Raw genomic sequence first — 15,931 nt, 5'->3', positions numbered from 1 at the left:
TAGTAAATATTGTTTTGTGAGAAAATCCACAAATTAGTGAATTTTCGCATTATATTTGGAGATAAGTTCCACAGAAAAACCTGCAGTTAACTGAAGGCGCAAATGCTGATCTACAATCCAGCGGTGACCCACTCTATCTTTTTCCTCCATTGTCCCAGATTTCGAAGGTTTTGAACAAACTTCCAACTTTCAGTGGAACAGTCCTTGGGTCCTTTTTCTTCAACAATGGGTGAAGAATTCATTTCCATTACCGTCTGCTGTTCTACCCCAAACAGTAGGAGGAAAAGTTGTCTATGCGTACTCCTTTCTGAGCTAAGACCTTCATATGTGGATTTTTTAAATCTTGTCTACCATGAAAATTACTCACCCAGCATTGCTAGGTACCTAGTGCAGAAACTACGGACATCGTCTCTTTGACAATTGGTCCCTGAATAAAGTGCTCACACTTATGTCAACCCCTCAGTTCATGGGCCCAACTCATATGCTGCAGAAGGCAATCTTCTTGACTGCTTTGGCATCAGGAGCTCATATTAGTGAACTGGGCTTTGAGACAGGGCAGTACGACATCACTCATACAGCTAACCGTCATTGCCCCCTGGCCCATCATTCTTGGCCAGGAATGAGAACACTTTAAAGAGGAAATCTCCTATTCTAATAGGGAATTCAATTTTTCAAATAAAATGTTATGCCCGGTTCAAGCACTTAAGGTTTACCTAGAGGTCACAGCAAACATCCCAGATAGTCTGATTTTCCTACACCCTAGTACAGACAGACCACTCTCTTTACATGGGCTGAGAATTATTTTATTGTCTTATATTAAAAAGGCAAACCCTCACTCCTTTCCTAAGTCACATGACATCCGAAAGGTAAGTACATCATTGGCTTTCTCCAGGAATGTTTCTTCTGAAGAAGTCTCCAAGTGTATGTGGTGGTCATTAGAAACAGTACTCATAAAAATTTATTGCCATGAGCTCGAACAAATTCAATACACTCTGTATCAGTAGGTGGTATTGTAAGTCTTGACCCCGTAGGTGCTTCTGCGGAAAATCTTGGGTCTTCTTGATGTGGTGGTTATGCTAAGATATTACTGGGAAAGGCACAACAATACTGCGACCAATCCCAGCATTTTTAACTAAGTCACTTTAGAACTATGTCCTAATATTTGTGGGTTTGTGTTTAGTTTCATGTTCTTTGTTGCCAAACCCTATGGGTATCTGGAATCAAGAATGTGGTTATAACTTGTTTTAACCTTAGACCAAAATTTCATCTGGGTTGTTAGGATTGAATTTTAAGAGCTAAGCCATTTTGTCACCTGTCAATTTCTTTGGTTGGCTCCTTTGAGAATGAACAGCGGCTATGCCAATAAAAGAACAGCTTGTGACGTAGGAAATACTTGTTTTTGGTAGCCATTGTGACTCCTCAAACCCAATCACTTTTCTTGATGAAAAGCATGGGACTGGGGTGAACAATTATCCTGCATAGACCTGAAAAAGAGTAATGGGTGAAAAGGGCCGACAGAATGCATTGTTACCACATCTGTGGTAAAGGATAAGAATTGAACCTAGGGTAGTCGCTGTAGACAAAGATAGAGTCCTCTTGTCTTGAGTCCTTATATTCTATCATTTTGCCAATGTGCACTATACTGGCCAAGACCAACTAGAAGGGAATTTTTTTAAATTGGTTGCCTGTCTTATGGAACCCTCTGGGGGATCATGAGAGTGACTCCTTTGAGGACACAGCATCTACCAAAAATGGTTTTTCCTACATCAAAACATGTTTTGTAGTAATGTAGTAATGTTTATTAACATTTTAACTTTTAACTTTTAGATTGATGGAAAAGTTGTGGATACAAAATTTGCAAAGCCAAGGAGTGATGATGGCCGAGGATCATCTCCCAGGCGAGGTTCATCTCCTAGGAGGTCTAATCAGGATAGGAGTCCTGATAGGGTATGTAATTAATATATGTTGGAAAAAATTAACTTTTTTAGGTTCTGTAAAGACTTATATTTGTCTTAAGTTTTCTTGTACCAGGATTAATTTTGATAAGAGGTCATTGCTGTTGTACTGTAGGCCTATAATGTTAGTTAGGCTAATACTTTCTCATATAACCTCACAAGAATATCACATTCAAAGGAAACCCCACAGAAAAAAGGGGAAAGCATGAAACCGAGGAAAAAAAAAGGGACAGAATGACCTTGATATGGCACAACAAACAAAAGAGTCTCGGGTAAAATAATGTCAAAATAGTAAACTGTGATGTAATTAATGTAAGATGTAATTAATGTAAGATGCAGGAAAGCAAAGCAGAATTATACAGTAGAATTATAAGGACAGGAGAGTTTTAAAAAAGCAAAGACTAGAACAGTACATTAGTATAAACAATTACAACAATACATCAAGTATTACAGGGACATTGGAGAATGTACAAATATGCTTTGCAAATTTTGAGGACCAGGTCATGGTTTAAGGGCTTCATTGAACTCAAGTTCACCACAGTACACAAGCACAACAGCTGTGTTATTATCTTAAAAAATAAAGGAAAAAGTGAAATAGGAGGCTGATGGATAAAAGCACACAGGCAAAAGGGTGTTTTCAGGTGCTCTTCTATCATAGTTCTTAAATTCATTTCTAGTGGACCCCCATAGGCGGATAGTGTCATCAGTGCCCCCTCATGCAGTGAACCGTGGGCATTACTTATGGTTGTTTGTAGCATCCCTTCGGCCCCTAGCTGCAACCCCTTGCATTCCTTCTACTGTACCTCCATTCATATTTTCTTCCATCTTACTTTCCACCTTCTCTTAACAAGTTATTCATGGTGCAGCTGCGTGGTGTCCCTCCTGTTACACCCTTCAAACGTTTTTACAGTCAGTTTCCCTTTCGGCTGTGAATGACCTCATAGGTCCCAGCACTTAGCCTTTGGCATAAATTCTATATTCTTGTATTCTATTTCTAGTGGCCCTTAAAAGGTGATAATAATTATTTCCCAAAAATAAAGGTTGCTTAGGCACAGTTGTGTAGACATCCTAACAATTAGCAGAAAAGTTATGTTAATGTTGTTAATTAAATAAGTAATAGATCTGTTACCTAGGAACCACTGTACAATGTATGCACTGTATGAATATTATGTAAAGTTACAACTTCAAGGTCACAAAGAATTTGTAAGTGAGGGTCAAAGTCTTTCATATATCTAGGTACACTATTTTAAAAAGTAGATGTAAAATAGATGAATTAAGAGTAAGTATGAATCTTAGTCCAACACCTGTCAAAAGTAGAATCCCTTCTTTTACTCTGTATGTTAGTTTGAAGCTTTTTAAACATTTCAGTATCAGTGTTCACTTTATGACCATTTTCATTGACAAAAGAAACATTCAGAATATGATGAATGGTTGTCAGACTGTTTCCTTATTTTTCTTGTGAAAATCATATGTAAATTTAAGCCAGACCAATTAGAGTTTAGTATTTTAGCTCCGTGGTCCAGTAGATTTTGATTCATAAAAATGTTTATATTAGATGGCAATATTATGGCTCATAACATTGTAAATACTGTACAAGTACAATACAATGAAACACATTTAAGAATCATCTTTGCCTGTTAAGTGTAGGCTTTGTATAAAAAAGTGTTTGCATCTCCAGTTTTATCCAGTGTTTTTCCTGTGATTATTGTTTTTTTATTAAACTGAGGATTTTATATAAATGTCTAGTGTGTGATTTTTGTCTTAGACTGCTTTTGATCAATACTTGGATGATCTACTTGAACCGTGGTAATGTAATAAAAGATTAGGTTTGGTAGTTTCTAGATTTTCTATTGCCGAATTTGTTATGTTGGCCTATCTGTATTGATTATATTAAAACATTAGGTGGCAGAATCAGTACTATGAACATGTCATGTAAAAGCTGATGATTTATAAATGAAAAGTAACAAAGATGTTTTACTGGATAGTATGGAAGAATCAGTTTTTGTATTTTTCTAATCGTTCCTTTTTCTTTAGGGGAAAGGTCATGTGAAATACTTTCCAATATTTATTTTATCTAAGGTAGGGTATGGACTTGCACAGAAATGTTTTCATTTTACTATTAGAAATATGAAGTTGTATATGAAAGCACAGGAAATGTAAGATTTGGCCAAGAACATTTCACTGGTGTGGTAATATACCTGTGGAAGATTTTGCCCTCAGTATGAATTTTTAGGATTTGGAGATGATTAAAGTTTGTTATACAGCACTTAAAATTTTCCTATTAATTTTTCATTCTTTAACAAAACAGTCTACTGTATAAGATATTTTTTATATTGTAGACTTGAATTTTGACTAAGATCCCTCATGGATGATCTTTCATCCACAAGGACTTTCATTGATATATATACTGTAATTTGAAAGGCTGTTTAATTTTAAGAAAATAATTAATTGCTCATTAGCTGTATTCATTTGATACTGAGTACAGTATCATTGATACTGAATGCAGTAACACCGTGCATATTGTCAATGGTAGTCTAGTCACATTGTTTCGGTTCACCTGTTGTGGTGTAAAGAAACTAACCATTACCTCTGGAGTGTGTCTTTTTTCAACATGATGGTGTTATAAAAACATTGAGAGAGAGCATGAGATGCATGTTTATACAAGATCAGCAGACAAAAGCACTCATTTTTGTCATTTGTTATGATAGTATGTATTGTACCAAAAATTTTAATTATATATATTACTGCTTGATTTACTTAATGGCATACTCTTCAGTGGCAACTGGCTTTAAAAATCAGTAAAAACTCAAAGATCCAGAAGTCTTAAAAAACCAGCCATACTTTGTTAGTTGTTGATAAAAAAATGCATTAAACTTTTGGCTCAGTTATGATTAGTTGAAACATCATCAAAATTTAACCATTAAGTCAGTTATGATGCATTGGCATCAGTTTCAGTGATTTTCAACTTCTGATTTTTACTCTTTGTTTCATTGTTTTGCTTCTTATGCACATATTCCAGTAAATTACAAGTACTTTGTTAAAAATTACACCATAATGAGTTTCATAGCATTAAGGGTACAAGTTTATGATCCCTTATATGTAATTATAAATCAGCCAAGCTCTAAAAACAGAAGTTTTTTTTTCTGAGGGAAGGATCCATTCATAGAAGTCAGTAGTACAGTTGTGTTTAAAATAATGGTAATTTTAATAAAACATGTTTTACTTACTGTATACAGTTATATTGCATGTATTATTGGTATGTTATATAAAATATAAACATTATGATCATGTGCCATTTGCATTCTGGTAATATTTTCATTCTGAAAATCATTAACTGATTGAGTTATTGCCAACATCCTCACTGCCATTACAGTGCTTCCCACTTTTTTGCAAGGATAGGTTCCACTGCGGAAATGCAAAATCCCCTCTAAAAATGCTTATAACTGCTTATAACTGCCAGATACCCTGTACCTCTTAAACTAAAATGCTTATAACTGCCTATTTTAAAAGTCCACTGCCTAATATAATAGTTCAGACAAAAATATACCTCAAATTATCATACTAAACAATTTAATATCATTTCAAACAAAAATACGCCCCAAACCATCATCCCAAAACACCCAAATTTATCTTAGATTACCCTCCTACAACTGTTACTCTCAAGTATATATACCCCTAAAATGCTTATAACTGCCCATTTTAACAGTTCAAACAAAAATATACCTCAAACTATATTGTACAAAGTAAAATATTGATTGTAGCAGATCTGGCTTTGGAAAAGACAGAAATTTCAAGGGCCTTTTGATGGGAATGGTTAAGAAAAAAAGAGTGAGATAAGCTAAACTAATGTAAGAAGCCAAACTTTAATGAGCAAACATTGCAGTATAAGTTTGTTTGTATTTTCAGTTAGAAATTTTAAGTATTAATGTCAGAAGACAATACATACTGTAATAAGTTAAGTACATCTAGTTTAACCAGACCACTGAGGTGATTAACAGCTCTCCTAGGGCTGGCCTGAAGGATCAGATTTATTTTACTTGGCTAAGAACCAACTGGTTACCTAGCAACGGGATGTACAGTTTATTGTGGAATCCGAACCACATTATGATGAGAAATGAATTTCTATCACCAGAAATAAATTCCTCTAATTCCTCACTGGCCGGTCGGAGAGTCAAACGCTGGGCCAACGGCAAGATATAGTGCCTGTTCAAAGAAAATGCAAGAGAATGAGGAACACAGAAATTTTAGGGAAAGGGGTCATTGTTTTGCAGCTTCCTGTATAACAGGAAGCTGTTAAAGATCTGGTATTGGCTAGTAGTATGGTTTAAGGACACAGAGTCCACATTGATATGATATTATCTGTGTGACATTATAAAATTTAGATCATTTGCTGAGAATGTCAAGTTGTGTGGTCAGAAATTGTGGTACTTGCGATTCATAACTGCTTTTAGAAATCAGTCTAATCTCTTCCCCGTTGGCAGTACTGATGGATCTCTGCACTCTTTCATCTCTCAGTTGCATTGTCGTCAGTCTTATTTTAAAAGTATTCCCTTTATTTTTTTCAATTAAACACCCAACTTATTAAACACTGTGCTCCACATTTCAAATCTTTTGGGCTAGCCATATAAAATTTTAGAAGTGTGATGCAAAAGTCTGGTTATCCTCACATAAGGTATAACATCTTTTGGTCTGGGGTTTGTGATGTTGATTAGAAATATTTGCTTTTTATCTCCTGCGATGTTCCTTCCTTACAAGTCTCATTTCACATAGATTTGTTTCAGCCTAATAATTTTTTTAACATTTTCCTTGTAAGTCACATAAAGTTAAGTGGAGAAAATTAGCATCTGTGTATTCCTTTGTTGTAAAATTAGACATTGCTGGATGTGTTGATAGGTTTATAATGCACCTTTTCAGATGCAGATGTTAGTACTCATGGGACTCTGGTAGGGACTCTGGTAGGGACAGAACATTTTTACTTAACCCTCTGGTGATCCGATGAAGCGAAACCCCGTCAATAAATTTTTTGCCGTAAGTGCCCGTAAGTTATTTTCGGGGGAGATTCACCAAAAAAAAAAAAAAAAAGTAATCCGAAGAACACAAGGACTGCGCCATTGCGTGAGCAGATCTTGGACCTACAAGAAAACGTAAATAGGAAACCATAGGTATCGCAAATGTAAAAATAGCAGCGTTTCTTTTTCGTAAGAATTTACTTTATTTTTTTATATATACAGTATTTCTGTCTTTCAACAACATTTCCATCTTTCAGCTTCAATTGCTTAATTTTTTCTGGGAACACTTATTGCTTTTACATGGGCTGTTTATTGAAAATCTATTCAGCTTTCCATTGCAATTTTCACTTTTTTTCTTAGTGTTATTCATTATGAGGTAATTACGAAAAATGTAAGCGTAAATATGAGGAGAACCCAGCCGAGCCGAGTAGTTCGGCCTAGGGTTTATGAGTGCGTGAATAATTTTTTTTATGCCTGTTTGTGCATCTGTCAATAACTTCAATGTGCATGTATTATATATCATTCAAACGGCCATTCTTTGTACTTTATCGTGCTGAATGGCAAAATGTAAAAATATCAACGTTTCTATATAAAATCGTTAGCAAACAATTGAGTTTACATGAAAAAACAAAACTTACGTCTTTGAGCTTCAATTGCTCAATTATTTACTGGAAACACATATTGATTTTAGGTAATATATATATAGGAAATTTATTGAGCTTTCCATCGCAGTTTTCACTTTTTTTCTAGCATTATTTATTACCGCTTAATTACGAAAAATGTCAGCGTATATGTATGCGCATTGAATGCTGTAGTTTGGCCAAAATTTATGCATGCATAGTTAATTTTTTGTACGCATGTTTGTGCATCTGTAAATAACTTCAGTGTGCATGTGTATTATATATCGTTCGATTGGCCATTCTTTGTACTTTATCATGCTGAACAGCAAAATGTAAAAATATCAACGTTTCTATATAATAATCGTTGCTGTATATTTTCTTAGAAAAAAAAAAGATTGTCCATAATCTAACGACGTTTGCTCAGTTTTATTCTAACAATACATATATCTTTCTTTTGTGCATTTTATAGGAAATTTATTCAGCTTTCTAATGCCACCTTTATTTTTTTTTTGTCTTTATTCCTTACTTGTGTATGATACAAAATGTCATCATAAGTACAGTAGTCTGGAAAATCTGAAAATTGCACTCCAGAAAAAATTAGCATTTTTTAATCGGTAACAGCTAATTAGAAAACACATTTATAGCAAAAGTGATTGCTTCCACATAAAAGTTCAAACATTTCCACACAATTTACGTATAAAATAAACTCCCCAAACCTAATTATTATTTTTTCATGATTATTTCAAAAAAGTATGTACGATTTTCCTTAAAAATTTCACGTTCATCACGTATTTTTTGTTTTTTCTAAGTCTTGCAAAGGTTTTCTGATTGCTATAGAAAAAAATTCAATCATTTGCCGACATCATAAAACAAACCAGAAGCGTATATCAGTTATAGTTTGGACACATCAATTTTTGCAAAGAAACTTTTCCGTGCAAGCCCCACTTTTCCCTCCAAGGCATAAGTTGCGTACCAGGTAGTGCTATAGGAACCCCCGTAAGCGCGAGAGGGTTAATGTGAATTATTTTTAAAATTAGTAATTGTATTTTTTTTTATATTTAATACAAGAGTTTAATTAATACTCTCTCAAAGTGTATGATTTTAATTTGAAGTATTTTCAGTAAAGTATTTAATTTTATCGAGGATGTGCTCACTAAGTAATGTAGATCATTAATATGTCCACGAAGCAAAGTAAATAAAGAACAGATAAATATTAAATGTATTTCTTTTTGGTTTAAAAAAAGAAAAGGGGATGCACTTAAATTTTATTACGTAGAGTTAAACAGAGGTTCTATTTTCATTTGTTTGGTTTTATTACTTTTAGGGAGTTACATTTTTTTTCATTTCCTATATTAACATAAGTGCATTGTATACTATTACTGTTACAGGGTGACAGCGGAATTCCAAAGATTTTTGTTGGTGGATTGTCTGAGGGTATAACAACTGAAGTCTTACGAAATTATTTCCAACCTTATGGGACAATTGTGGACTGCATTTCAATGGTAGATCTCAAAACAAGGCGCCATAGAGGATTTGGCTTTGTTGAATTTAAAGATTGGGAATCCACCAACATGGTATTGGCAGATCTTCCTCACAGAGTAAGTGAATATGAGAGTTTGATTCATTACGAGCATGACACCTTTGGAAGTTTGACTACTGATTATTCCTACAAGAATACAGACCTATGCTTTTTCATATAGGACTATCTTTAGCACAGGCTGGTTTGGTCTTTGAAGCTTGCAAACAATGTTTGGGTGAAGGATGGGAGGGGAGACATTTGTTCACCTAGTTGTACCCTAACTTTTTCTGATTGTTGTTTTGTCAACACACCTCTTCTGCTTTGCTGGTCACTGTTCTTGACTTTGTCTGAGAAGCTTTTACACCTTCTTTAGGTGTTGTGTATTTTGTGGCACTTGTGTTCTTGGTATCCCTGAATGTGATGAAGACATGGAAGTATGTGAGTATTTACTTCATGTTGCTCATGAATGTTGATCTTTACACTTTCGTTCTCTTTGCGCAGATCAGGATTGTTCCAGGTCTTACCAAATGGTAAAGGTATAGCCCCAAGCGTAAGAGAAATTTACTTCTCTTCACTCCTGGGTGTCTTGGTAGCACCATGTGTGCTAGGACACTGGCTTCTGTTGGGACTTTTCTCTTTTGATCTTGCTGATTGGTCCTGGGGGAGGCTTATTGAAGGCTGTGGATAAATACTTGCCACTCTCTGTCCACTGTGTGTTAAGTTGGAGTCTCAGGAGTTGCTGAAGTCTGGGTTTTCTAGGTAGCTTTTGCTTGTTGCTTTCCTGGAGCATCAGGCTGTAGCTGGAGCTTTTGCTGCAAAGGCTCCTGTTCTTACGGTCTAACTGCCTGTTATTTTCGTTGATACTGTTTCAGTAATATCTACTTGATTGACCCATTAAACATTGGCATCAGTGATGATGCCCTTTTTTGTTTTGGAGGAACTGAACAAGAGGCCTAGTAGATGTAAGATCATGACAAATTTCTGTTTTTCTTACCTCCTCTCCTACATCATTGAGTTCTACCACTTCCTCTTCCACCTCCTCCCTTCTTTATTTTCTCAGTCCCTGGACCATAGTAGTGATAGGAAGAGTGCTTAAAATCCACTGTTTGCAGGAAATCCTACTACACTTCTCATGAGTACAACTCTCTCTGGAAGAAGGACAAAGGATATTTTTCCCTAAGGTGGGGCTAAGAATCTAGGAGGAGGGCTGATGACATGTCTCATGGGCATGCTTGTGACCAGTGGCCTGCTTGGACTTCTTGACAGAAGAGGTCCAACCTGGAAGTTTCCAGTTTTCACTGTGCTCTCCAGTAGTATGGAAAGATAAGTCTGTGCCCGCTGTGCTCTCACATTGGTTAGGGGTGATCATGCTGTACTCTTGCTTGACCATCCACTCTTGCTTTACCAGTCCTGGTATGCCTGATTCAGTCACCATCCACCATGGCACTCATCATGTCTGTGGCCAGTCTCCTGGGATCAGCCAGTAGTCAGCTTGGTAGTGGTAATACAGATCCCTACTCACCTGGATTTAGTACACGTTTCAGCAAAGCTAGTTTGGTTGCTGGGCTCCAGGATGGGGATGTTGGTGCTGATTGTGCCCAATTGGCTCCACATCTGATCCTTGTCATTGTTGTTCTGATGGATCAGTTGTCTGAATAGTTACCTGCTTGGTCTGATAGGCCTTTATCCCTCTGCTTTGATTGAGGGACCTTCTTAGACATATGTAGACCTGGTAGGTTAAGTATACCTTAGTTTTACCAGACCACTGAGCTGATTAAGAGCTCTCCTAGGGCTGGCCCGAAGGATTAGACTTATTTGACGTGGCTAAGAACCAATTGGTTACTTAGCAACGGGACCTACAGCTTATTGTGGAATCCGAACCACATTATAGCGAGAAATGAGTTTCTATCACCAGAAATAAATTCCTCTAACTCTTCATCAGCCGGCCGCGGGAATTGAACTCCGGCCCATCGAGCGACAGTCTGAAGCTCAACTGACTCGGCCAACAAAGGGCTAGACCTGGTAGGACTGGGGGTCTTACACATTCTGAGTCACAGCAGACTGAGTTGTATTGGCATTTTTGTGAGATCATTGGGTTTATTCATTAGCACAATGTCAGGTTCCCCAGACAGCCACTGAGTACTTGTCACATATTAATGGTGCCCTGGGGTTTGTTCCTGAGTTGATACTGTCATTCTGGCTTCCTTGGGTGGATTCTCTGAGTTCATGGTCAGTGAATTCATGGTCCCCCAGCCATTTTTCAAAGCTCTTTATCTCTCTGCCTTTAGCATGTCAGAGGAAATACTATATGTGTAGGATGTAGAGACTTTCCTCCACAGCCGGGGTTGTCAGTTTGTGGACATGTGAACACAGTTGATGAGGAGCAGCTTTGTGTAGGAAGGACTTCTCTTTTTTACCAAGGCTGGAGTCATGGAGTGTGTTGCTATGACTTTTGCAGGCATCTTCATGACTGGACCTTTGGATAAACTTGTTTGTAGATGTTCCCTTCTATGAGCTTTTCTCAGGGGAGGACAAGGTGAAGTGTTTGAAGCTGTTGGTAGGCCAACAGGCCACTTAGACATCATGCCATTTGCAGTCTCTCGTCACTCCAGGCTGCAAGTCTCATTTTCCAGAGTGGGTCAGTGTTGAGCTCCTCTCTGCTCTTCTTTAACAGAGTTGAGGCAGCAATGGACAAGAGTTGTTCTAGCTTCAGGGAGAGACTTATCCACTGTGTCAGGTCAGGGTCTTATGAGCCTTATGCAGCCAAATTAGTAAGGGTGACTACCCATACTCATGAAATGGCTCTGATCTCCCACTGCAGATCCTCCAGCACATCCTCATTACATGAGTTCCCCAGTACTCTGCCCCACAGGAGATGCCTCTATTCTTGCACATACCAAAGGATGGCAGGAGTGCACATCTGGAGGACCTAGACACATAGGGTGTGAGTACCAGCAGAGATTTCCATCTGCACAGGGTCTTGGAAGTGTAAGCAGTGTTTTGGCCAATGCAAAGATTCCAAGACTATGTAAAGGCTTACCTGGTGGTGCGGATGAGTAACAACACATCAGTAGTAGTTTATGTCAGCTAGCAAGGAGGAGCTGTTTCCTCTATACCTGCTGACAAAGCAGATGAACAAGCAGGCCAAATATCATGCCATTGAAGTGCCTGCTAGGCACATTCCATGAAGGTGGAATGTTGTGTCAGACCAGTTCAGTTGTCAGGGACAGGCTGTAGGAACAAGTGTGGTCCCTACATTCATGGATTATGAGAAGGTTTTTTAACCTGAGGGGAATAGCTGGTGATCGATCTGTAGCGCCTACTGTTCTGCTCCCTGGTCAGGACTTTGATCGAGGACACCTTTTAACATCCATGGGACCACCTGGATATCTGTGTCTTCCTCTTATTTTCCTGATCTGTCAGGTGATCAGTCATGTTATAGTCACCTCAAGGCCTGGGATGACCATGGTGGCTTCTCTCTTGCTGTAGGCTGAGCAGTTAGCTCCATTTGGCAAGGCACCAAGTGATACCTCCGTGGCCACCAAGAGAGAATTATTTTATTTGCTGATATTAACTTTATTAAAACTTCAAGTAAAGTAAAATAAGATACATAATAAGAGAGAGATAACAAAAATACATATGCACATTAAAAATATTTAATACACTTGTAACAGTACATACATAAAGTTAAATTAAAGATTAATTCACAAAACTAGGTTATAAGAATATGCAGTATCAGTAAACATTAAACTAAAATCAATCATAAGAAAAGAGGGGAAACTCCCTCACAAAGCATCGGAGCTGCAAGCCAATCAGCAACTTTCAGAGATGATATCCTGCTCTGTGATTGGCTCTTCTCATCCTTCCAGCCAGTTGTGCTCTGCTACAAGCCAATCAGCAATGTGGTAACATACCCTGCTGTGTAATCACTACTTCTAACCCTTCCAGCCAACAGCTCCCCGTCTATCTATCTATCCATATCTCGCAGTCAATGAATATCCTTTGGTGTAAAAGAGAGAGAGAGAGAAGGGCTGAGCTGAGTTGTTTACATTGGTTTAACCCTTAAAGGACGGGCTAAATATATATCAACACACCCTCAGACTGGGCAAACTTTAGGGTTGGTCAGTTTAAGAAAAAAAAACACATCAGTGGAAAGAGGAAGATATGCAAATGCACGTGGAATAAGAAAAAAAAAACTCTGAACATTTTTCCCTACCTTCCACGGGAAGTTGAAAGTGACTATTTACAAGACACTTGTAGAATATGTTAATTTTACCAAGTTATGCATGTTTTCCCGATAATTTTATTTTATTTTGTAAAATTATAATTACAGCTCACACATTATCATAACATATAAGAACTTGAATCAGTAAGAAATTATTGAGTATATTTGTTGTAAAATATTTACAAGAATTTACTGAGATGGGGAGATGCAGTAACTTTTTTTTGAGGGGTACATGTTTTTTCTGATATTTCTCTGCACTTTTCTTTGCAAAATTACAATTATAGCTGATGTACTATCATAAAAATAAGAATTAAAACCAACATATGAACACATAAATAAAAAGATATCCTGGAGCTGCAAAGAGGCAGTACATCACCCAATGAAATCTCAAGGCATACTGATCGATGTCTCTCCCGTGCTGAGCTAAATAGTTGCCATAAGTCATTTATGGCCCATTGAAGTACTATGAACATCTTTCCTGCTAAATTCATTCAAACAGTATGTCGCAAAGTATAATTACTCATATGAGGATTCCTGTCCATTAAAGGTTAACAATAAAAAATGTCAGGACGATAGTTTTTTTATACATATCATAATGATAATAGATCAGTATAATACAGTATATATATATATATATATATATATATATATATATATATATATAATATATATGTATAAATATATATGTATAAATATATATGTATATATATATATATGTATAAATATATATATATGTATAAATATATATATATATATATATGTATATATATATATATATATATATATATATATATATATATATATATATATATATATATATATATATATATATATATATATATATATATATATATATATATATATATATATATATATATATATATATATATATATATATATATATATATATATATATATATATATATATATATATATATATATATATATATATATATATATATATATATACACACATACACACAGGCAGTCCCGGTTTATGACGTTCCGAGGTTACGACGCTTTTCAGATATATTCATCAGAAATTATTTCCTGGTTTACGATGCATGTTCCTGGGTTACGACACATCGTACGCCGATCCAGCCGAAGAAATATGGCTCTAAAACGGCAGAATAATCAAAATTTGGAGTTTTTTGGAGTTTTTTTTATGAAAAACTCAATAAAAATGCAGTTTACATAATTTTCAATACACCCAGAGCATTAAAAGTAAGGTTTTCTTAGGATTTTTGACGAATTTCAGCGATTTTTCGGTTTACAGTGATTTTCGGCTCACGACGCAGCGTAAGAATAGAACCCCTGTCATAAACTGGGGACTGTCTGTATACAGTGAACCCCCTTAATCGCACGGGATGTGTACCGCACTTACCCACCCAGCATGAATAGCTAAAATGAATAGCTAAAATCTGTGAATACTTAAACTGCCCATTTTAAAAACAAGAAAAACTCTAGTGAACTGCCCATTTTGACAGTTAAAACACAAGAAATATTCCTCTAAAAGTGCTTATACCTGAGTATATTAATAGTTTTATCACAAGAAATAATCATAATTTATTCATGAAAATTAGTTTATGAAAATACAGTAGCATTAAAGTAAGGTTTTCTTATGATTTTTGACGATTTTATCTCAGTGAAAACGGAACCCCGTAATAAACGGGGACCGACTGTGTAATTTTATCACAAGAAGTGCATTTATTCATGAAAATTATATGGAAAATACAGTAATTATGAATATATCTCAGTGAAAAACGAATGGGCGAATTTTGCAGATATGTTCCACAGAGAAACCTCGTGCAAGAATGCGAATATGGGGGTTTACTGTATAAATATATGTACTGTATATATTTCTATCAACCACTCTCCCTTTCTATATATCGATCTATCTATCCATCTCTCACATTCTACAATACCCATTGGCATATAGAGAGGGAGAGAGTCTTTGCTAAGATGCTAACCTTTTCGTAGTCAGTATGTCAAGATGATTGACAGTTACACCTTCATCCCTCCCCCTAAGTCGGAGACAGAAAAAGATGAGGGAAAACAATTTATTGAACTAAATTCTTACCTAATTCACTATTTTTTCTGTAATTAATTGATATTTTGATGTGTTTACATTAATATTAAAATTTGAAAATTAGTAAATCATTTATTTATCATGCAAAACAAATAAATGTACATATTACATATGCATAAAAATTTTTTCATCTCAGTAAGAGAGAGAGAGAGAGAGAGAGAGAGAGAAATACAACTCACACACAAGTGACAGTACAAACCAAAGCATCAAGCTACAAGCTTTGTCACTGGCTACTTCCAACTCTTTAGACAATAGCATGTAGTCATGGAAAGAGAGAGAGAGAGAGAGGGGGAGGTGAACATGGTTTTTTTAATACCGTACAGTAAATATTACATGATAATAGATTGATATTGAGGGATTTTCCTTTAACATTTGATTGATATTTTGCTGTTTTTGTATTAGTATTATTTGAAAATTAGTAAATAAATTATTTATCATACAAAAAAAGATACATGTTACATATGCATAAAAATTCTCTCTCTCTGATCTCCGTAAGAGAGAGAGAGAGAGAGAG

At 35.9% G+C, this 15,931-nt stretch overlaps 1 protein-coding gene across 8 annotated transcripts in view; it reads left to right on the top strand.

The window, feature by feature from the left end:
* Positions 1-15,931, top strand: part of LOC136838854 (uncharacterized) — a 208,323-nt gene that overhangs the window by 70,283 nt on the left and 122,109 nt on the right. For all 8 annotated transcript variants that reach the window (XM_067104509.1, XM_067104506.1, XM_067104505.1 and 5 more), the window contains 2 exons: positions 1,828-1,947; positions 8,973-9,182. In XM_067104509.1, the coding sequence (XP_066960610.1) occupies positions 1,828-1,947; positions 8,973-9,182 (330 nt within the window). The remainder of the gene's footprint in view (positions 1-1,827; positions 1,948-8,972; positions 9,183-15,931) is intronic.

This window comes from Macrobrachium rosenbergii, chromosome 5 (genome assembly GCF_040412425.1).
Source record: "Macrobrachium rosenbergii isolate ZJJX-2024 chromosome 5, ASM4041242v1, whole genome shotgun sequence".
Classification (NCBI taxonomy): Eukaryota; Metazoa; Arthropoda; class Malacostraca; order Decapoda; family Palaemonidae; genus Macrobrachium; species Macrobrachium rosenbergii.
Note: the sequence above shows the minus strand (reverse complement) of the source record. Positions and strands in the feature narration are given on the sequence as shown.